Here is a 23,253-nt window from a genome sequence, read left to right on the forward strand (position 1 = left end):
GCTGAGGCAGAGTTCATGGCCATGTGAGGCGGGGCCGGGCCGAGCCGCAGTGACCAGAACTTCAAGGCCAGCAGCAGCAGGGCCCACCACACATCTGGAGCAGCAGGTACAAGGGTAGGCTCCAGACCAGATGGGCCTCAAATGTGCTCTGTGGTCTGTTTCCATCAGTCAACATCAGCCCTTCCGTCCATCCGTCGGTCCATCATGCAACAGCATTTACCCACTTCCACGAACCAGAGCAGGTGGGAGCGCGTAAGTGAAAGATTTCCACTCAGGAACTTGCCTTCTAGCTTGGGGAGGGGGACGGGGACACAGTGGTTCCTGAGAAAATGCTAAGTGTTCCTGGAGGCCAATAGGCGGGTGGGGCTGGGCGTCCAGCCAAGATGGCCCTGGGAGGTAGCCTGCTCCACCCAGGGCTTCAAGGAGGGAGAGAGGCCCCCCCACAGAGCGCCGGGGCAGGTAGCAACCAGAGGGGGGGGCAGCCCAGGGCCACATCCTACAGCCCTGGAGGCCACACAGCCTCAGAAGTCAGGGGCCCCGAGCTCAGGAGGAAGGTGATGACTGTTGTGTGAGTGGTTTTATTTTTATTATTATTTTTTTAATATTCAAAACAAATCCTGGCACTGGACTGTACAGCGAGACCCCGGCTTGAGATGGCTGGATTGGGGTGGCCGAGAGTGCACCCCACACACTTTCTGTTTGTCACTTTGAGTTCCGTGTTCAACCTCAGGAATATGGGTGCATTATCATAAAGTGGCTTTGGGTTAACGGATGTTGCCCGATGGGGTTGGTGGGGTCCTGGGCACAGCAGGCAAGGCTGGGGCTGGGCTGGGTGAAGGTCTCCCTGGGCCTTCTGGTCGACCTCCGGCCACGCTCCAGGGCATCGATCCCCTGCGCGACCTCTCCCCTCTCCCGCGTCCCTGGAGGGCCCCATGGGGTCCCCACCTGCCCCGCTCACCTTGATGACCCTCGAGGGCCTGTAGGTGCAGTTCTTGTGGAGGCAGCGCTGGAGGACCTCGATGGCCCTCTTCGCCTGCTCCTGGAGCCGTGGGTTGGGCTGCAGATGGTCCTGGATGAAGCGGTCCAGCTCCCTGGCAGGGACCTGGGCCAGGGCGGAGGCCGAGGCTGCGCCCAGGGCTGACGGGGCGGTGCTGGCGGCTGGGGCGGGCTCCGGGGCTGGACTCACAGTCCGACTGTCCCCTGCCCAGTGACACTCAGTGTCGTCCAGGCTCCTGCTGTCCTCAGGGGTCTCCTGGTCAGAGTCTCGCAGGACACAGTGGCCCAAATCAGAGCACTCAGCACGTGGGAGGCCCTGGAAGGTGGTTGGAGGAGCGCGTCACCGCACAGGGTCTCCATGCCACCCCCTGCCGCCATCGGTGGCCCCTTTGCTCAGCTGAGTGACTGAGGCTCCGCGAGGGGAAGTGAGGGACTCGGTGCCTGTGGACAGACTAGAAAAAGGCGCCCTCTCGGGGGGGCACTGCAGAAGGCTCCCCCATGGTGGGTGGAAAGGCTGGGAGAGGCCCTGTGCTAGGGCCTCCTTCCTCTGCGGCCTCAGCCGGTGACTAGAGGCCACCATGCCTGCTGCTCCCATCTTCCAACTCAACTGTGACATGTGGCCCTGGCGCTTCGCGGATGCTCAGAAATATACCAGAACGCATAAAATGGGTGCAAGACCCAAGGGCCCCGGGAAACTCACCAGCCCCTCCCAGGGCTGCACTGGGCTCCCAGCTGCCTCCAGAAAGCACGGGTGGTGACAGCACGTCCGGGCCTCCTGGGCCAGCACATCCCAGTGCCAGGCTGTGCCACTGCCCACGTCCCATGTGGGGTCAGCAGGGTCCAGTATCACAGGCCTGCAGTTCCAGAGAGACAAGGTTCAGTTAGCAAGAAGGTCACCAGGGCTCTGGAGTCAGGCAGAGCTGGTTACAATCCCAGGTTAGTTATTTTCCAGCTGTGTGACCTGGGGCAGATGACTTTCCTTCTCTGAGCCTCAGTCTTCTCATTTGAAAATGAAGATAACAAGGCTCACTTTGGTGGAACTGTTGTAGAGATGAATTTGGAGCCAGGGTTCTGAACCCTGGCTGCATATTAGGATTCCAAGATACAAGGACCATTGCTGGGAACTCTGAATTACACCCTGTGCTTTAGCAATTCCATTCCTAGGTCTACATCCATTTGATGCATACGCATCAAAATACATGCAAGACACATGTGTATAACAGCCATATTTGTGATAGCTGCCAACTGGGAGCAATCCAATTAGCTATCTTCAGTAGACTGGAAATCATATTGTCCTAAGTCCCTACTATGGAATACTAAGCAGCAATGAGAAAGAATGAACTCAATTAAATGAATGGAACTCAATGACTTAATGTTGAGAAAATAGAAACCAGGCACAAATGGACAAAGTGCACGACTCTATTCAAATCAGATTTTAAACCAGGCAAAACTGGACTGATGAAAATCAGAATGGGGTTTATCTTGTGTGTCGCTGACCAGGAAGGACTCACTGGGGTGCTGGGAGTATTCTGTGACTCTGGGTGGTGGTTTCATAGCCCTTTATAGTCGGTCCTCTAAATGGGCATGTTATCTGTCAGCGAAACCTTCACACACACAGTATGTGGCCCAGGCATTGTGAGATTTTTTTACAAGTGAAAAAGGATCACCTGGGGATCCTAAGGTGCAGCTGGGCAGCACCCCTGCTCCAGCACTGTCCGTCAGCTCTGCGAGGCCCAGGGACAGGAGAGCACGTGGCGGGTGTTAGGATGTACCTGGGTCTCTCCAGCTGCCTCCGCAAGAAATCCCCGACTGTAGGGTCCTCGAGGCTGTAGTTGATGGTCCAGAAAACACGCAGGCCCTGGTACTGTTGGATCAGGCCCAGGACAGACCGGAACCCTTGGGCCAGGCTGAAGGCGTCCTTCCCACAGCCCCGCTCCCAGGCGAAGATGGTCAGCAGCTCCAGGGCGTAGACCGGGGGCAGCGGCCTGCTCTGCGCCTCCTCCTGGAACGCCTGTGAGCAGGGTGGAGGGAGGGGCTCGGCAGGAGGAAGGGAGGGAGGGCCCATCCGTAGGCCCCTGGTGGCTGTGCCTCGGGGCTGGGGTCCCCGCAGGCTGAGCCTGGGGTGGGAGCTGGGCCAAGTCCCACCCCAGCTCCCACAGCAGCTGGCCTGTCTCCCTGGGGGCAAGGGGTCACCAGGGCGGAGCCAGCAGGACCTGGGACTGTCTACCCCCCCACAGATCCGGGGTGCTGGCCAGATGGCCGACTGGAGAGGAGGAGGCCGTTGGCACCCACGGAGCAGGGCACCAGGCCCAAGTGGGGCCGGGCAGCTGTCCACCCAGCCCTCGTCCCCGGTGCAGACACATGACTCCTGTTTCTGGGCCACGTATCTGGGGGTTCACGTTTCCAGGAGTGACCAGCTCTATGCCGTGGTCAGAGTCGAAGCTTCTGGACTGGCAGGGCCACTCGAGAGGGGGTGCTCTGACTTCCTTGGTGACCTGCCTGGCTGGTGGCCCCAGCAGTCCTGCTCTCTCTGCCCACCCTGTCTCTGGGGTGCGAACACACGTGTGCCCAGAACCAGATCCTGCTGGCATTCTCCTAGCACCCGGGTGGCCTGGCTGGTCTGCCCTTTTAACAAACTCCAGGCTGCGAGCATTTCCTGTCCCCAAAGAATCCTATCTATGTGGGAAGAACCTGAGAAAGACCAATGCACCTTTTATATACAAGCAGAGGAAGAAGTCCAGAGGAGGTTAGGAACTTGCCCAGGGTCACATAGCACATCAGTATGAGAGCCAGAACCGGAATCAGGACCTCCTCCCACCCAGAACTCCCCAGACCTCCCTATGACGGGTGGTCCAGTGTGGGGACCAAGCTATGTGGCTCAAGATTTTGGGGAAACTTGTCCCTCATCTACAATGCACCAGAGTTTGTCAATAAAGCATGAATAGGGCAGATGGGTATTCCTGAGGCTGGGCTAGGAAGCTTACGAACTCCATATTACCTCATGCCGTATATAGAATATTCCAGACTAGACAAAGCCCTGAATGTGGAAAACAAGCCTTTTGGAAGGCAACGAGGGAGAGTCATGTCGGGAAGTCAGGATAAGGAAAGACTTCAGACATGGGAAAAGAACAAATAACTTAAGAAAAGATGACTACACCTGATTACATTAAAATTTGAATACTTTTGCTGACAAATGACCTTTAAGCAAAGCAAAATACAATCCACAGACGAGGAGAATACATTTGCACTATATCAAGTAAATAAGAATTAGCATCCATAATATATAAAGAGCTTCAACAACTCAACAAGAAGAAGACAGTTACGAAAGAAGATAACGGACAAAGGACATGAGCAGGCATTTTCCAGAAAGAGGCCATAAAAGGTCACTAAAAATAAGAAAATATTTCCAGTGTTATGAAAGCACAGAGAAGTCAAATGTCTGGAGCCAGAACCTTGGCAGAGCTTCACCTGGCGGAACCAGTGCTTCACAAGCAGGATCAGGTTCTTGAGTTTGACTGGGCGAGTGTTCACAAAGTTCCTCCGCAGCTCAGCAAAGCAGGCCGCGTGCTCACCCCCCTGGCAGCCGCTGTTGAGGAGGGTTGCGTAGACCTCAGGTTTGGGTTTGATTCCAGGACTCAGCGTCCCTGGGGACATAAAGCACTGAGTTAGGATGGGCACTAAGGACGCAGGCCCAGCTCTGCTGGGCACTGGGAGGGAGTAGGGAGAATTCGGGTGGGAGGTGCTGGGGGAGCAGCTGAAGGAACCTGAGGTGCCTGGGTGGGGGACCAGCCTCTCCACCCAGGACCACAGACCCTTCTCGGCCCCCTCTGGTCCGAACCCGCTGTGCTTATTCAAGGAGCCAAGGCTCAGAGACAGGTATTGCTTTGCTCAGGTGGCCCAGCAAGTTAGTGTCAGGGCCAGAACTGGATGACCTGTCTCGCCCCCAGGAATCCTCCCCCAACGCTGGAGTGAGCCGGGGACCCCTCACCCAAGGCGTCAAAGGCAGGCACCAGTTTGACATCCATCCAGTTTTCAAGGTCTTCCGATACCAGCTGGAACCACAGGACCCCGGGCGTGTTCTGCTCAGGAAACTGGAGGCGCAGGCCCGGGATGCGGTCTCGACACCAGGTGTCCAGCAGCCCCTGCATCTCCTTGAGGATCTCCGCACGCCGGCCCCTCTGGTCCTCATAGCTTTCGAAGCAGCCAAAGAAGATGACAAGTTCAGAGTCGCAGCCACCCCTGAGAGCTGTGCCCCGGCCAAAGGAGCCTTCCTGTGAAGGGAACGGCAACGGGAGAATCCGGCTCTCTCCACCACTCACGTCCACCAGCTCTCAGGCCAACCGGGCTGGAGACTGGGGCCATCAGTTCCAGGCATTTGGTGCCGTGAGGGAATGTGGACAAGGCAGCCAGCTCTGAGTTTCCAAAAGAAGCAATTTTAACACATCAGTTCACGATTTTCAAATGTTGGCAACTCACTTTAAAAACAACGAGAAGAGTCAGGCGTGAGAGCGCATGCCTGTAACCCCAGAGACTCTAGAGGCTGAGGTGGGAGGATGACAAGTTGGAGGCCAGCCTCCGCAATTTAGGGAGGCCCTGTCTCAAAATGAAAAATATGATGGGCTGGGGGTGTGGCTCTGTGGTTAAGCACCTCGGGGTTCAGTCCCTGGTACTCAAAGCAACAACTACTAAACACCCAGTAACTAGCGGGCAAGAGATGAGCTCTTTGCTCCGGATGGGTGCAAAACTGTGGTGTGGCTCATGGAATGTCTGAGCCCTTTCTGATCAGCGTTTCTGCAAAGCTTCCCGCCCGAAGATGAGGACGAGGATGAGGGACGCGACCTCCCAAGCCTCTGCTCTGCTCTGTCCTGGCATCTGACCCCTGATGTCTTGCAGGGAACTGGATGTGGTGACAATCGGTAGCAGATGATGAAGGGTGAGGCCGGGAGGGGGCACAGAGTTGCCAGCCAGTAAGTGGCAAGAGCCAGCTAGAGCCAACTGTCACCCCAGCTGGGACCCGTACTTATCCCAACCTCGATGCCAGGCCCCTATGGCCAGCGCCTACGCGGGAGGACTTACAGGGGTGGGGGATGAAAGCCCTGGAGCTTCCTGCTCCCACCTCCCCCTCCCAAGCCAGCCGAGGTGGCCGGGCTGTGACTTCCATCCAAGGAATCGGGGTCCCACGGCTTTGTCCTTATACATCAACTGACTTACCATAGTTTTGTTGTGAAGATTCTCTAACCTCGGCAAAAGCAAGGGGGAGCCTGAATTTGCCTTGCACCCCATTTCTGGCACCCCCCCTTTCCTCTTGGTGTGATTTCACCCACACTCCTTCTCGCGCATGCCGATGGCGATTCCCGGGAGCAGGCAGTGGTGTCCCTAGCGGGACTTTGGCAATGTCTGGATGGTGGGGGTGACCCAGCAGGGGAGCCCCTCAGGGGTCATTCTGACGTGGCTCCGGAGGCTGGGGACCCTTCTCTTTGCTTTCTGGTCCAGCCAGAAGCCCCGGGCTCATCTCCTACCGCTCTGTCCAGCCCTGGAAAGGGCCACTCTCCAAGGCCCTTCCTGGGGGGCTGGGCTCTGGAATTGAAGTTTACAGATGCCCCCCTACGAAAATCCTCATAATGACTCTATGAGCTATCTCCTACCACCCCAGCTCACAGACTGGAAAAAGCGGCTCAGAGAGGTGCAGTCACTTGCTAAGGACACTCAGCTCAGGAGAGGTGGGGCTGAGATTAAACCTATGGACGCCTGTCATCCCAGCAGCTGGGGAGGCTGAGGCAGGAGGATGGGGCGTTCAAAGCCAGCCTCAGCACAAGGGAGACCCTAAGCCACTCAGTGAGAGCCTGTCGCTAAATAAAATACCAAATAGGGCTGGGGACCTGGCTTAGGGGTCGCGGCCCCTGGGTTCCATCCCTGGTGGAATTAAAAATAAAATACAATAGAGCAGCCGGGGAGGAGCCCGTGCCCTCGGGGCTCGACCTGGCTCGTGTGTTAGCAGCACCCTGAGGCTGGACCAGGAGTCGCCCCATCCATAGGCCAAGTCCCCGACGGGTCCCGCAGTGTCCCCAGGCCGCTCACCTTGACGGTCTTCAGCACCCGCAGCCCCGGCCCGGCGCCCCCTCGGCGGCCCCCGCGCTCCCTGAGGGCGGCGTCCAGGGCGCCCAGCGCGCGCCGCGCAGCTCCCGCGAACTCGGGCGGCGGCTGCAGGCGGCGGGTCACCAGCCTGTCGAGCGCGGCGGCCGCGGTGCCGTACACGTCCATGTCGCTGGCCGCGCCTCCCCGCCTGGACCGATCGCCGGGTCCTGAGGATGAGCCAAGGCACCGGCGCTGCCGTCCCGGTCCCTGTCTGGTTCCCGCCCAGCGCCGCGAGTTTCGGTTTCGTTTCCCGTTTTCCTCCTCCCCTCCGTCCCCTGTGACGGCCGCGCCCGCTGCCCAGCCCGGGTCAGCGCACCTGCAGCTGGACCGAGGAAGGTGTGCCGGCCCTCCCGCGGGGCTCCCCGGCTGCCCACGGGAAATCGGTGACAAAGTCCGGAGGAAGCAACCCTACCCTGGCAGCCAGGAGACCCCAGTTCTGGCTAGCCTGTTTTGCGGTGCAGCCCATGTGAGACGCTTAGCTTCTCTGGGCCTGGATTTTGTTATCTGTCAAATGGAGGAAATGTGCCCCACAAGCTTAGAGAGAACTTGTCTCAAAATAAGAAGGGTGGGGATATAGCTCCGGGGTTAAGCGCACCTGGGCTCAATCCCCAGTACCACCCCCCCCCCAAAAAAAATAAATAAGTAAGTAAATAAAAAACAATAAAATAAATGAATACAAATTAAATAATAAAAATTAAAAAGATAATTTAAGGCAAGAGTTTCAGATTTTGAAAAGGAAGGGTTGTGGAGTCAGATGGACTTGGGTTGGAGCTGGTGCCTATCTGTACAACCTTGTGCAAATTACTGGCCTCTCCTGAGTCTCTATTTCCTCGTCCATAAAAATGGGATTATAGGGGCTGGGGTTGTGGCTCAGTGGTAGAGTGTTCGCCTACCACGTGCGAAGTTCTGGGTTTGATCCTCAGCACCACATAGAAATAAATAGATAAAGGTATTGGGTCCAACTACAACTAAAAAATAAATATTTAAAAAGGGATTATATTTATGAGCCATTACTAGACAGCAGGCATTGTTCCAAATACTTTATATTTAATCCTCATAAAAACCCTATGTGGGCTGGGGGTGGTGGCGCACACCCGATCCCAGGGGCTTGGGAGACTGAGGCAGGAGAATGAGTTGCAAGCCAGCCTCAGCAATTAAATAAGGCCTTCAAACAACTTAGCTAGGCCCCTGTCTCAAAATTAAAATAACACTAAAGAAGGGGGTGTGACTCGGTGGTTAAGTGCCCTTGGGTCCATCCTCAGTGGGGATGGGGATGTTGCTCAGTGGTAGAGCTGCTTGCCTAGCAAGAGCAATGTCCTGGGTTCAATCCCCCACACTGGAAAGAAGGAAGGAAGAAATGAAACAAAAAAAGAAAGAAACTAGGTAAGTAATGGCAATCCAGAGACCTGAGTCAAGACTGCAGACTAAGGGCCCCAGCAGCTCAGCTTGAGGCTGGAATGTCTCAGTTATAATGGGCCCTGTTATTTATTTTTTCAGATTTACTCTTAAGAAGCCAGAGTAGGCTCCCAAGTCAAGCTGATGTGGCCGTGCAGATTGTCAGGAGCCAAAGGGGACCTTGGTCCTTCGGTGAAGCTGGGGTACTGAGGTCCTTCTAGCTGGAGGGGCGTGTGAGGGTTCTGGGGACCGGCCCGCGCTTCAGGGAGCTGTAGGGGCCTGTGATTGCCGACAGAGGGCGCTCCGCTGGGACGTGCTTCCTGGGTGGTCTTTTTCTAAAAGCATACTTTGCAGTTCTTCCCCGAGGACCTCAGAATATGACTTTATTTGGAAATAGGGTCTTTACAGAAGTAACCACGTTAAAATAAGGTCATAAGGGTGAGTCCTAATCCAATGCAACTGGTCTCCTTATAAGAAAGAGAAACCTAGACAGAGACGCGCGCACCACCAAGGGAAAAAATCATGTGACGTTGGAGGCAGAGATGCGGGGAATTCAGCCACAACCCAAGGACACCAGAAGCCAGAGGCATGGAAGAGACTCTTCCAGCCACCCCTGCCCACACCTCTAACAAATGATAAGGTGATTTACTAGATAATCATATTTATTAGACTTTAATTAGATAATTAGAAGTGAAATAGCTCTGTTTATTAGGATTTTCACAGACAGTGCCTGTCTCCTGTGACATGAACCCTGACAACTCCCTCATCCACCTTTGCCTCCCCAGCACGGCCCCTGGGACCTGGCCCAGAGCAGGGCCTTGGCAATGTTTTTGAATCATCTTAATTATAAGCTCCGTCCTTTAGGATAAACCATATATCAGGTGCCATCACCCAGTTGCTCCCTAAATCCTCTGCAGACACTTTTAGAGCTGTGATTGTTCCCCATGTGACAGAGGAGAGCCAGTTTCCCCGAGGGTTCAAGGGACCAGTGCAGGGTGGTGGCCTAAGGAAGAATCAGGCACTGGGGGGACCCTGGGGGACCCTGGGGCCCCAGCTGTTGCCTGGAGAAAGGAATTGTGGGAGGAGAAGGGAGCCAGGGGACCAAAGGCAGCAGCAAAATCTCCCTCTTTTGAGCTGGGGAACCTCGACAGGCAGCCTAGGGGGCCGGGTGGGCCTGTCAATGGTGTGTCCCAGGTTCCACCACCTGCCAGATCTCAGCTGCGTCCTTATTGCCAGCGTGAACTCTGCCCTCCTCTCTTTGGGCTAAACATTAACTCTCCTCTGTTGGTTTTGTGGAGCCCAGAATGCGGGGAGGGCCCTTCCCCTGGAGATGCACGACCCGTTTCCACTCAGGCACCTTGATTTGCATCCAAAGTTGATCCTCCTCACACACCCGTGCTCCTGGGTCGAAAGACACTCCAAGTTCACGGACCATTCCTAAACTAACGTGTGTGATTTCTCTTGATTTTGTCCTTGAATTAGCAGCACCAAACAATAGTGCCTCAGAGCTTTCTGTATACTTGGTCCTAAAATCTGGATCCCTCAGAGACCTGTGGGTTAGAGGCTTGGTTCCCAGGGTGGTGCTGTGGGAGGTAGTGGGATCGTTCAGAAGTGGGGCCTGATGGGAGGTTCTTGAACAGCCTCCAAGGCAACACTGGGACCCCCGGTCTCTTCTTCCTTCTCTTCTGCCCCCTGACCATGAGGCCAGGCATTTTATTTCTCCATAGGCTTCAGCTATGATGTGCTCTCTCCACACGGGCCCAAAGCAACAGAGCCAATCAACAATGAACTGGAACCCTCACAACTGTGAGCTTAAATTGTACATTTCCTCTTTCTGATTATCTCAGGTATTTTGTTGTAGTCCTGGGAGCTGACTCGGGGATGACTGCATTTGCACAAATTATCAGAGCTTAGCTGAGACAAAGGCTTCTCAAAAACACATTTTTGAAAGAAAAACTGTTGTGTTATTTCTTATGACTATACAAATAATACAAGTTTACTGCAAAAAAAAGATACTAAACTCAGAATATTCAGAAAAGCATAGAGATCACATATGATGCTATAACCAAGTATTTATAACCATTAAAAGCATTTAAGTCTCCCAACTATTACCAAATAAAGTTAAAGAAAATATAGTAAGCACAGTCTCAGTGAAACAAACCCCTAGGGATACCTGTCACAAATGACATGAAAGGTGATTTGTAGGCAAAAAAATAAATCCGCGTCCCAGTTGTTAGGATGTATAGAAATGGGTCGAAAGACATTCCAAGTTCACGGACCATTCCTAAACTAACGTGTGCGATTTCTCACATTCGGGGCAGAACATCACAAGTTGACTCTACTATTCACATCAAAATAGAATTGCCAAGAGGAGCCAGAGTTTTGAGAAACAGAGAAAGGGGTTTCCTGAAGATGTCAGGACTCACCAGCCCCAGTACTGAAGACAAGGCCAGATTAACTCAGGGAGACAAAAATACACCAATGGGAAGAACCAGAGTCCCCAGACAGACTGGCCCATGGATGGGCTCTGGGTGCACGTCAGAGTGGCCTGGCAGAGCAGCCAGGAGAGGGGGGTTCTCTCCAACAAACACTGCTGGGGATAAGCAGCCCCTGACCTCAACGCCATCTAATAAGACATGTTTTAGGTGTCTGGGCCTTTGGTGACATATCTATGAAGTCATCGCCAAGACTTCTAGGAGTTTTATTTTCAGGACATTGTGTTTCAGCCTTCATTCCATTCTGAGTCGATTTTGGCCTATGGTGTGAGGTAAGGGTTCAGCGTTATTCTTTGCACGTGGATATCGAGTTTTCCCAACAGTGTGTGTTGAAGAGCCTGTCTTTCCCCCGTTCTGTAGTCCTGGCAAACTTGTCAAAAATCAGCTGACACAGGCGAATCTCACACCCACACCCACACTAAATGCACAAATAGACAAGGGGGACTGTGTCGTCCTAAAAGCCTTTTGCACAACAAAGGAACCTTCAGTGGACGGAGATGTTTAAACATTGCACGTGCTGTGTAAGTCCAGAAGGACCCTGGGGAGGGCCCAGAGGAGCCAAAGGAGTGTGCTGGAGAGAGGGAGCTGGCATCTTCAAGGGTTTCCATGTTGTCCTTTTGGGAAGGACTTTCATTGGTGGTGGTGGAGGGGATGATAGGACCTTGGCACGATGGGGGGCAGTGGATGCCGTGGTTACCATGGGGGGATGAAGCAGGGGGTGGGGGGGGAGGTCCAGGCCACAGAGAGTTGTGGATGTGGTTAATACAACGTGGCATCCTCGGGGCTCAGCTGATCCTCAGCCCAGAGGGAGACCACCCACTGTGGGTCATTAGAAGAAGCCAAGGTGACGGGCCCTGACCTGGTTTTTGGACCTGAGCCAGTTTTCATGCTGGAACCCGGTTGACTAAAAAGGATGCAGGGCGCCCTGGGGTTCAGGACCCTGTGACGCCCCAGCACACACAGGAGCACTCTGTGCTAATGGACCAGAGCCCCTTATTCAGCCTATTGTACCGGCCACTTTAAAGCCGTGTGGCTCATCCTGTGATAAAGGACAGCCACCGTAGCCCATTCCCCTCTCCACGAGGAGGAGGACTCCGTGGTTAAGTCCATGTGTCGCCTCGACTGGGCTGAGGTACCCAGGGAGCATGGGCCGTTATTTATGGGCACGTTCTTTCTGGGTGCATCTGTGAGGGTGTTTGCAGGGGAGCTTGGCACGGAAATCGGGAGGTGGGCGCCATCCTGTCTGCGGGGCACCCACATAGATCCCGGAGGCAGAGAAGGGTGCTCTGCTCTCTGGTTGGGCCGGGACTTCCATATTCTGCTGTCCTCAGACATCCGTGCTTCTGGTTCCTGTGGTCACCAGGGTAGGAAGACGTGGGACTTCAGTGTGTGAGGTGCCCGGGCCACAGGGCAGTGTTAAGAGAGTCAAGTTCAAGGATGGAGGGAGCGGGCTGCTGGTCCTCAGGTCCTCAGGGTCCTGCATTTATTAGAGCGAAATCCATCCATCAGCGCTGCTGGGGATTGAAAGGAGGGACGTAAGGACAGAAGGAAGACTGCTGGCCGGCCACTCTAGTGGCCAGGGACCCAGGCGATAAGAGCGTTGGTTCTTCCGTGTTTATTCATGAGCTGGGACCGTCTGCATTTAGAGGAGCTTCACATTTTGGAGTCTTAGAAATGAAATGCAGCTTCTTGGTACCCAGGACAGCGCAATGACATAGAAACGTGAGTGGGCGGAGCCTATTATTCAGCCCAGAGCCTCACCCCGAGGGCAGGGCTGTCCTCTAGACTGCAACGCAAGCCGCGTTTGTCACGTTTTCCGATAGCTGCATTGAAAAAGGAAAAAGATGAAGTTCCTTTTGATTTAACTCAAAATATCAAAATATGGTCACTTCAATACGCAACCGAGTTTTTCAATTATCAGTTGTCAAGAATTTGACTTTTTCTTTGTGCAAAGTCTTAAAAGCCTGTATAAGTGCTGTACTCGCAGCACATCTGGATTTGAACTGGCTGCATTTTAAGTGGCTAGTCGCTCTTGTTCTAGAAATTTTCCTAGAGCTGTGCATAAGGATTAACGGAGGATGCTTGCTTGTCTTGGAATTACTTATAAAAAGAAAACGGGAAGGATCTCAAACCATCCAGCATCAAGGTGTCAACTCCATAAGAATAGGGATTTTTGTCTGCTTTGTGGCTGTGTTCCCAGGGTCAGACCTGTGTTTGGCACAGTAAGAGTGCAAAAATAAAATATTTCTATGTCTGGAGCAGCGACATAGGCCTGTGATCCCAGCGGCGCAGGAGGCTGAGGCAGGAGGATCTCGAGTTCAAAGCCAGCCTCAGCAATGGTGAGGTGCTAAGCAACTCAGTGAGACCCTGTCTCTAAATAAAATACAAAATAGGGCTGGGGATGGGGCTCAGGGCACGGACCTCTGACTTCAATCCCCGGTACCCCCTCCCCCCCAAAATAAAATAAAGTAAAATTTTTCTAGTTGAATTGATGGCACACACACGCATTGGCATCTGTACTTCTTCTGTACTTCTTGGCTCTTTGCCTTGAAGTTAATAAACACCCAAGAAAGACCTTTGCTGTTATTTTCATTGATAATTGAACAGATGAAAGTCGAGGCTGAATTCTGCTCTGTCTAAATCTCTCTCGCCAGAAAGTTTTCAGAGACTGGGGCGGGCAGAGGGGGCTGGGCTGTGGGAAATGCACCTGGAAGAAGCAGGAAGGGGAGTGGTCAGGGGCTGGACTCTCACCCCAAGGGCGCCTCTTGCTTAGGACACAGGCAGTGCCTCGATTTCTCTGGGTCCAGAGCTGCACCTGGTATGGGGCGGCTCTTCGGGGGACTCTAGAGCCGCCTCCCCTCAGACACACAGGGGGTCACAGGATGGTGCATGTCCAGTTCCCGTCCTCCTGGGGAAGGAGGTCTGCCTGGTATGTGCTCTGGCACCGGAGGTCAGTGTCTTCGGCTGTCCTGATGTAGCCCCTCTGCTGAAATGGCCACGTAGTCCCAAGGTCCCTCGTGTGCTGCAAAGGGGAAACACGTGGTCATATCAGGGTGCCTTCTTCCCACCTTGGAACTGGATGTCAGTGACAGTGGACATTGTGACTGTCCAGTTGGACCCCTCTCAAGGAAGGACTAGCAAGTCCCAGCTGCTGGGAAGGTGTTGGTCCGGGAGGTGCTCACCCAGAACATCCCTGAATCTGCTCCCTGGGAACCTGCCTGCGACATCACCAGTCCCCTAGTATCCGAAGGACCCCAACCCCGGAGTGAAAAACTTCAAGTTCAGGTCCCTCTGCCCCTACTTAGTCATGTGACACAGTCAAGTCACCTGAGGCTGAGCCTCCCATTTGCCAGGAGGCTGGTTAGCACAGTGACCTGAGCACAGGCTCTGGAGAACTCAGAGGTTTTATTTTTGGTACCAGGGATGGAACCCGGGGTACTTAACAACTGAGCCACATCCCCAGCCCTTTTTAAATATTTTATTTAGAGTCAGGGTCTTGCCAAGTTGCTTAGGGCATCACTCAGATGCTGAGGCTGGCTTTGAACTTGCAATCCTCCTGCCTCAGCCTCCTGAGCCCCTGGGATTACAGGCGTGCACCTCTGTGCCCGGCATCCACAGACTTTTAATCTCAGCCCCACCTCTCCTTAGCTGAGTGTCCTTGAGCAAGTGATATCACCTCTGGAGCCTCTTTTTCTCATTCCTAAGATGGGGTGATAGTAAGTGTAGCTCAGAATCATTGGGAAGATTTAATGAGGTCACCTGTGTTAAAGGGCTTGGGACGAAACCTGAGCCCGAAGCAGACACTCAGTAAGTGGGGATTGTATTATTTATTGCTACTCTTAGTGGAATGAACTCTGGACACGGGTTGTGGAAATTCCATGACTTCTGTGACTGGGGCCAAAATGACTCAAAGGGGGAGCACAGCCCGCAACTCCTTGAGCATGGGTGACCTCTAGCAAGAAGTCATTTCTTTGAGACTGGTCTTGACCTTTTGCTCAAGGTCACCTATATTCATAGAGCCATCCAGGTCACCCAGTCACATGGAGAATGTTGAAGCTGTATGGAGCGGGTGGGATGGACCATGGGAAGGAAGCAGAAGGTCTCACCGGCACGTCCCAGATGCCCACTGGGGACCCATCCCGTTTCTGAAAGCACCGTGACTTCAGCCAGGCTTTGGCCTCCTGCGCCAGCCGATACCAGCCCTCTGGATTTCCACCTCCCACATTTCCTGTAGGGTCTGCGGGGTCCAGAATCACAGGCCTGAAAAGAAACATTTGGAAATGGATGGGGAGGAGCCAGGGCCGTGTCCAGGGAGCCCAGTGCTTCTGCCAGAGCTGACAGGAACCTGGGACAAGCTGGAACTCGGGCAGGAGGGACCCAGCAAGGCACTACCCCTCAGTGGGCAGACCCATGAGGAAGGGACCTTTACACACAGGCCCAGGTTCCAATCCCACCTCTGCCCTTGAGCGTGCTGTGCCCTGGGGCAGGTCACTTGACCTCTCCTGCCTCAGTTTCCTCATCTGTGACTGGGGGAGATCTGAACGTGCCTGGCTCAAAGGGCGCAGGGTGGAGATGATCTCATACACAGTGAGCGCTCAGTAGTGACTGGAACCTGACAAAGTGTCCATCCTAGTCCGCAGCACAGGGAGGAGTTTGGCTGTCGTGTTAGGACAGGTGAGTCCACGCAAGCTTTCCCCTCCTGGCAGTAGTTATTATTATTGCTGCTGCCATTTTTATTTCAGTTCTGATTGCAGCTGTGCCTGGGCATTCCTTCCTGTGGGGAGCTAAGCCATGTGGGGACGGGGTAGGTACCTAGGTTTCTTGAGCTGCTGGGTTAAGTAGGTTCTGATAATGGGGTCTTCAAAGTCGTAATATTTCGTCCAGTAGATGCAAAGCTGCTGGTAGTCTATGACTAATCCCAAGACAGTCTGAAATCCCTGAGCCATTTTGAACTCAGATTCTCCACTCCCACGCTCCCATGCGTAGACTGTGAGCAACTCCAGGGCATACTGGGGTGGCAGCGGCTTTCCAAGCTTCTCCTTACACTGAGAAGAAGAGAACAATCAGAAATGGCAGGTCCAGCTTCTGTGTAAAGTCCATTCTCACAGGCTAAATCCAGCCTGCCATGTTTTTGTGAATAAGTTTTATTGGCACACAGTCATGCCCATTCATTTATATATAGCCAATTCTGTTGCAATGACAGAGTTGTGTTTGGACAGACACCACATCTCCTACAAAGTCTAAAAGATGAACTATCTGACTCTTTTTTTTTTCTATCTGACTCTTTATAGGAAAAGGGAACTGAGCCCTGATGAGAGTCTGAGCTCTGAATTCTTACTGCTCTGGATTTGAATCCATTGTCTGACTCTAGCAGATGGTTTAGACTCTTGGAGCCTCATTCTGCATTTCACAAGTACAATGACCAGCACATAGATAACCAGGCACCCAAGAAAATAAGACACCAAAAGTGAAGACCAGAAGAAAAAAAGAGACACAATAATCAACACACAAAACCTTCAATATTGAAGGATTAAGCACACAGACTTTAAAATAACTAGGGATATCATATCCAAAGAAATAAAAGCTTGAAATATGAGGGAATTAGAAGCTATAGAAAGTATCACGGCAGATTGGAAAAAGAATGAAACAGAAATTTAGGACAAAAATGACAGCTAACAACTATAAATTAGACACAGCTAGAGAGAAGCTCCATTAACTGGAAGGTAGATTAGGAGAAACCATCCAGAATTAAGCCTAGAAAGACCTTCTTCCCTCCATGTCCCCTCCTCTCCCTTTCTTTCTCCCTCCTCCTGCAGCTCTCCTTTCTCCATCTCTCCATTACCCCCTCCACCTCTCTTTCTTCTCTCTCCCCTCTTCCCTTCCCTTTATTTCCCTTCACCTGCCCCTCTCCCTCCTCCTCCCTTCTTTCTCTGCCTCCCCTTTCTCCTCCCTATCCAGACCACAAATGGCCTGGCAAGATGGCCATACCAGTTGGAACCAGTGCTTGACCAGACGGATGAGGCTCTTGAGCTTGGTGGGACGCTGCTTCAGGAAGGCTCGCTGTAGCTCTGTGAAGCAGGTGGAGAACTCGCCCTCTAGCTGCCGGGAGGTGCACTCCTCGATGAGCTTGACATAGATCTGGGGGCTGGGTCTGTAGCCTTTGGTTAACTGACCTGTTAGAGTGGAAGTTTGAGATGTCAGTCCTCCTCTGAGGTTCTTGGGGTCACTCTGTGGGGTTCAGTGGAAAGGACAGAAAGCATCATTCCTTATATAGTCCCACATTTTGGGTAGCAGTAGCTTGCATATAATGACGGTGGCCCCGTAAGAGTACAATGCAGCTGAAAAATTCCTGTCACTTAGTGAGGTCATATAGACACAGCTAGAGAGAAGCTCAGTTAATTGGAAGGTAGATTAGGAGAAACCATCCAGAATTAAGCCTAGAAAGACCTTCTTCCCTCCATGTCCCCTTCCCTCCCTTTCTTTCTCCCTCCTCCTGCAGCCCACCTGTGATGGTGCTGTTGGTGGTGAACCTATTGTGCTGCCAGTCACAATACTTGACAGAAATAAATGCTGATGTCACTGGCTGATGTCCTTGCCTTTATTTGAGTGTGCACTCCTGCTTTAACAACTCAGTTTACAGGGATACAGTGGCCACAGCCTCGTGGTTGCTGTGTGGACCACATCTCTTGACGGACTGCGTACTTTCCCTCCTGCTTCATGTGATCTAACGTGGCTTGGTTGAGCAGGGTTCTAGAAGCAACAGGCTGTCCAGTTTATCTAGATAAAGAGGTCTAGACACACATGCAACCCAGACAGCCTCTTCCTGGTCATGGCGCACAGTAGGCATTCACGGATAATCTGTGCTTGCGGGGGTTGGCTGGATGGCCCCCTCCTCCAGCCCACTGCCGTCCCCCAAATACAGACCTGGTCATGTCATGTCCCCACTTGATGGAAACTTCTGCCCATGGTGCTCAGGAGAAGGCCATTACTGAGCTCGGGGGCTTCTGTGGGACGGCTCTCTGGGCTCATTTCTGAGTGGCTCCTCCCTGTCCTCCTCACTCCATTCCGACTGCGGCCTCCTATGGTTTCTCCGCCTGTTCTGCCCTCGTCCCACCTCCACCCCTTGGCCTCTGGTGCTGCCCTCTGCCTGCAGCTTGCTTCTCTTCTAATCTCTTCTCTCTCCCTCTTATTTTTTTCTAACCATTGTACCCAAGTGCCCAATGCAGAATCCCAGTCATTCTCATTTTCCTGGCACATTTAGAATATATATATTGTCATAGCTTCTCTAGGCCAACAAGAACCCCCCATAGGACCATAGTAGCAGGGTGTAGTTGCTGTGTCGCCCTCCAACATTTAAAATAAATGTTCCGTGAAGTCCCCGCTGTGAGTTCACTGTGATGGTCCAGGGTGATGTTCGTGTAGAGTTGGGAACGGGTGGTTTTGAAGACCTACAGTGACCGGCTAGATGTAAGAGCTTAATGTAGATTATCATTTAATTCTTAGCCAGGCTGGGTGGTGCATGCCTGTAATCCCCTCCTCAGGAGGCTGAGGCAGGAGAATTGCAAATTTGAGGCCAGCCTCAGCAACCTAGTGAGACTCTAAGCAACTCAGCAAGACCCTGTCTCAAAATAAAAAATAAAAAGGGCTGGGGATGTGGCTCAGTGGTTAAGCACCCCTAGGTTCAATCCCTGATACCAAAAATAATAATTTTAAAAAATCTTTAAATAATGACAGACAGACAGAGGAGGTGCGATTAAGTCAGTTTTCTTGATGTAAAAATTGCACCTCTGAGAGGTTCTGGGTCTTGTCCCCTTGACCCCGCAGATACCCAACCCTCAGTATGAGTGTAAGGTTCCCTCAGCACTGGGAGAGGATAAGAGGAACATTAGCTTTGAGCTAGATCTAGGTTGCTCCATCTTTCAAAGATGCAGCCCACACACTTTGCCACTAACAGAGGCTGTATACTTTGCAGATATTTTTTAAGAGATGCCCCCGTCCCCTAGTTGTGCCAGTTTGCTATTAAGCACCCCTTCTGTGATCTTATGGGTTCACCTGCCCCAGGGGAAACTCTAAAACCTCCCCACAGCCTGTAGCTTTAAATGGTCACGCTGTTTGGGTAAAACCCTCAAACCATGCGAGATTGCAGCTCAGAAATAGGAAAGAGGACCATGGAGGAGGAAGGCTGATCCCCGGGGCCAGGAGTGCTCACCCAGGGCATCAAAAGCGGGCAGCACATCAAACTCCACCTCTTCACTGAGGTCAGAGGAACTCAGCACGAAGCTGAGCACACGGGGATTGGACCATCGTGAACTCTGAATCCGAAACTTCACATCAAACTTCTCTTTCGGACATGCTTCCAGTTGTTTCTTAATTTCTGTGATGAACTCTCCCCGGCGTCGTAACTGATCCTCAAAACTGGTGAGATTTTCAAGGAAGACAACCAGGTCCGCATCAGACCGGCCTCTGAGGGTAGTGCCTTTGCCCGAGGAGCCACCCTAAAAAAAAAAACAACATCAACAACAAAAACACAACAAGAGTGATAATTGACACTTAGTGAGAAGAGCCTCGCCATATAAAGAGCTAAGCACAATCACTAACAATCAAGCACTAGCCACGGTTCAGAGGGCGTTTCAAATCTTCACTTCTACAATGCTCACAAGGACTCTATGCATTTGATACTGTTATTGTTTGTTTCCATTTTACAAATGGGGAAATCTGCACAGTGAGATTATATAGCAGCTTAATCACCCAGCCGGTAGGCAGCAAAGATGCCAGCCAAGCCCTGGGTGTCTTATTGAAGTGTCTGTTCTTTACTCCCTTGTACTCTGTTATCTTCTCTTGTTACACACCTGTAACAGTCAGCTCTGCATCCCTGTGACCAAAATACCTATCAGAAACAAATTAGAGGAGGGAAGTATATTTTGGCTCATGGTTTGAGAGGTTTAGTTCATGGTGGTTGCCTGACTCCATTGCTCTGGGCTCAAGGTGAGGCAGGGGGAGGAAGGGACTACAGGGGGAAGGTGAACCCTTCCAGGCATGTCCCCAGTGACCCACCTCCTCCTGTCATGCCCCAGCTGACTATAGTCACCATCCAGTGAGTCAATTCAACCAGGATGGACAGATTAGGTCACAGCTCTCACCATCCAATCACTTCACCTCCGAACATTCCTGCATTAATTAACCTAGGAGCTTTTGAGGGACACCTCATATCCACACCATAGCAACGCCCCAGACTAGATCATGCTGATTTGCACAGTTATTTTCCTTAACCTGCATGGACCTGTGAGATGAGAAAATTGGGGCACAGAGAAGTTAAGTAACTTGCTCAAGATCTCACAGCCAATAGGTGCTATTTGCTTTTCAAACATGCTCTGAACAGCTCATGAGACTGTAGAAATGGTGAATCTCCAGCCTTGCCACCTATCAGCAAATTGTTTATCAGAGCTGGGCCCCTGTTTCCCCATCTCTGATATGGACATAGCCTGGGACAGAGGATCATGAACTTCACCCAGGATGCGTCTTAACAATGCGGATGCAGGACCTCACATCAGAATTGATTTTAACAGGCTGTGGTTGTATCTGTGATATGGGAAAAACCAGAAAGGAGCCTCAGAGACCTCTGTGCCCCGGCTCACTGTGCATGCCTGCTCTGTGGTCTGACTCTCTCCCTCTCTGTGGGACTGCTTACCCACGCAGCCACCCCTGCCCTGGACAGCAGCACGGGGCTCACCTTGACCACCTTAGACACCCGCACGTGGTGAGAAGCACCTTGGAAACACCTTTCCTTTAAGAAACTGCAGATGATGTGGATGGCCTTTTTGACTTCCTTGCGGAATCGTGTGTCTGGCAGGAGATGGTCTTCTATGTACTTATCTAGGTCTGAGGCAGAGACGCTTCTGAGCGCCATGGTGCCCGGTGGAGGGGAAACAGCCTCAGAGACCTGCTGGCTCAGCCTTTATCCTTTCTGCCGAGGAGCCTGAGCTGTTGGTTTCGTTTCCTTAGCAGGAAACTTTGCATTTCTGCTTAGCAAATACATGCCCCGCCCGGAGGATTCCAGCCCCAAGTGCACCCGCCCCTCCCCCACTTCTGCAATTTCCCTGTGTCCCTGGACCAGCAGCTGGTGTTTCTTGAGACTCTGAAATGTTGTTTTGAAGATCCCAGGCAAGAGAAATCCCGTCCACAAACCAATTTAGGGCTTCCTTCCTGGTCTTTTGTTGTTGTTAAAAAATTATTTAGCAGCCTCTCACGATTTTTTTTTTCTTATAGCCATGTGTACATAGGCAAGAAGGCAAGAAGACGAAAACCAGGCAGAGAGAAGATGGCTCAGGACCCCAAGCCCCCAAGTGTCCAGTGGAGAGGTTTTCAGATGTTTTTCTGTGTCACACAAACACACATGTAGTTCATTCATTCATCCATTTTTTAAATGGTATTATACTCTTCTCTCTCTCTCTCTCTCTCTTTCTCTCTCTGTACTAGGGATTGAACCCAGGGGTGCTCTATCCTTGAACCACATTCCCCAGCCCTTTTTATTTTATTTGGAGACAGGGTTTTGCTAAGTTGCCCGGTTACCTTTGAACTTGTGGTCCTCCTGTCCTGAGTGCCTCAAAAGAGAGTCAAAAGCTTCACTTGTTATGCCAGATTCCTGGGACCCCAATAGACCTCCAGGAGCCGAATCCGATGCAATCACACAAGAGTCTTTATTGCAAGCTCGAGCCTGGACTCACAACTGCTCCGTTGCAGGAGTCCCAGGGAGTGAGCCCCAGTCCTTTGTGCAGTGAGATTTTATAAGTTTTTGGGGATACTCTATGCATCACAACATCACACAGCAAATTGTTCCACACCGCGGGAAAATCAAACAACAACTCTTAACATTGATTAGCACATTCACTGGCGGGAACAAATTGGGTAGGGGTGATTGGTTAGTACAAGAGGGGGATTCTTTTGAACTGATTGGTTTAGGCCATGAGGGGTGTAGGTGCTAAACTACATGGTTTCCCAACATGTTATCAACCACCATAAACTACTGGGGGGTCATCTGGCATCCCAGGTATTTTCCCTGTCTCATGCTGATTGGAGGTTGCTAGGGGGTTGCTATGGGTCCCCACCTAGCCTAACTGAGTCAGGGACACTTGGCGCAGCAGATCTCTCCTGTTATTTACAGACAAACAACTCAGCAGGGTGGGGATGTGCTTAGGAGTGCTCTGTGGGTTTTCCCAAGGACAAGGGTCACGCCCCCTTCCTTAGGACAGGCCTTGAGGTAGAAGCTGCTGTTACGTATTTATTTTTAAAAATGGAGTCACATCGGTTTCTCACACTCTTTTCTGTTTGTTTGTTTTTTTAAATATTCCTCTGCATTTTCATCACCCGATTAAGAAATAAAATCAGACACTGTTTTATTGGCATATTATAATTGTACATAACAGTAGGTTTCATAGGTGTTTATTTGTATGTGCGTATGATAAAAATTGGTCTATTTCATTCCTCGGGATAAGGCTACCTGCTGGTGGAAGGCAATTTGCAAACGGACAAGGTCAAGGTCCTCTGTTATGGAACTGTACAGGACAGTTCTACTGCCCTAGCACTCCGCCCTGCTCCATTTATTTATTTTTTTCTTTTTTCCAATCCATGCATTCAATGCTAGGTTGAAATTTCCCTCTAAGTTGTACTTTCATGTATTTTGGTAGTTGTTTTTTTTTTTTTTTCGCCATTTTCGTTTTCTTCAAAATATTCTTAAACCTCTCTTGAGACTTCTTGGCCGCATGCATCATTTAGAAATGTGCTATTGAATTTTGGAGTTTTCTGGCTCTCTTTCTTTTATTCAGTTCTCCTTCCATTTCATTGCAGTAAAAAGAAATTTTCTTTCAACTTCGTTAAGGTTTGTTTCTGGCCCAGAATGCAGTCTTTGTGGTCTACCTTGGTCAATGTTCTACGGGCTTAAGAAGGATGTGGTCGGGTTTTTTTTTTTTTTTTTTTTTTTAGTTGTAGTCGGACATAATACGTTTATTTTATTTATTTAATTTTATGCGGTGCTGAGGATCGAACCCAGGGCCTCCCACGTCCTAGGCGAGTGCTCTGCCACTGAGCCCCAGCCCCGGCCCAAGAATGTATGTTTCGGTTTTTGGCTGGAGTGTTCTATAGATGCCAAGTGGCCATGTTCTCAGCCACCCTTCTTAACCAGCTAGACAGTTACCTGGACCCACGGAGGGGTCGGTCCTGTGTGCGAAGCTTGCCT

At 51.7% G+C, this 23,253-nt stretch overlaps 2 protein-coding genes across 3 annotated transcripts in view; both read right to left on the bottom strand.

Moving 5' to 3' along the window:
• Oas3 (2'-5'-oligoadenylate synthetase 3) overlaps positions 1-7,343 on the bottom strand; it is a 33,746-nt gene extending 26,403 nt beyond the window's left edge. Inside the window, exons 1-6 of the mRNA XM_027923235.2 lie at positions 7,075-7,343; positions 4,985-5,267; positions 4,465-4,640; positions 2,769-3,007; positions 1,697-1,850; positions 959-1,312 (exon numbers count right to left, since the gene is read on the bottom strand). Of these exons, the coding sequence (XP_027779036.2) occupies positions 959-1,312; positions 1,697-1,850; positions 2,769-3,007; positions 4,465-4,640; positions 4,985-5,267; positions 7,075-7,257 (1,389 nt within the window). The 5' untranslated portion in view covers positions 7,258-7,343. The remainder of the gene's footprint in view (positions 1-958; positions 1,313-1,696; positions 1,851-2,768; positions 3,008-4,464; positions 4,641-4,984; positions 5,268-7,074) is intronic.
• Positions 7,344-13,528: 6,185 nt separating this feature from the next.
• Oas1 (2'-5'-oligoadenylate synthetase 1) lies at positions 13,529-21,008 on the bottom strand. Of its 2 annotated transcripts, XR_003580857.3 has the most exons (7): positions 20,752-21,008; positions 19,231-19,516; positions 17,010-17,194; positions 15,834-16,066; positions 15,128-15,281; positions 13,837-14,043; positions 13,529-13,728 (listed from the first exon to the last, which is right to left on the bottom strand). XR_003580857.3 is itself a non-coding variant. In XM_027923322.2 (6 exons), the coding sequence occupies exons 1-6, from the start codon at positions 20,926-20,928 to the stop codon at positions 13,897-13,899; spliced, it is 1,182 nt and encodes a 393-aa protein (XP_027779123.2). In that variant the 5' UTR covers positions 20,929-21,008; the 3' UTR covers positions 13,529-13,896. The 2 variants fall into 2 exon arrangements, 1 of the variants encoding a protein (XP_027779123.2); XM_027923322.2 differs by having other exon boundaries at positions 13,529-14,043.
• Between the last annotated feature and the right edge of the window lie 2,245 nt (positions 21,009-23,253).

This window comes from Marmota flaviventris, chromosome 1 (assembly GCF_047511675.1).
Source record: "Marmota flaviventris isolate mMarFla1 chromosome 1, mMarFla1.hap1, whole genome shotgun sequence".
Classification (NCBI taxonomy): domain Eukaryota; kingdom Metazoa; phylum Chordata; class Mammalia; order Rodentia; family Sciuridae; genus Marmota; species Marmota flaviventris.

Coding starts and splice junctions, on each gene's coding strand:
- Oas1 (XM_027923322.2), bottom strand. CDS start 20,928: ATGGCGCTCAGAAGCGTCTCTGCCTCAGACCTAGATAAGTACATAGAA. Junction 17,195..19,230: donor GCCCGCTTTTGATGCCCTGG/GTGAGCACTCCT, acceptor CCACTCTAACAG/GTCAGTTAACCAAAGGCTAC. Junction 15,282..15,833: donor CAGCAGCTCAAGAAACCTAG/GTACCTACCCCG, acceptor GTTTCTTTTCAG/GCCTGTGATTCTGGACCCCG.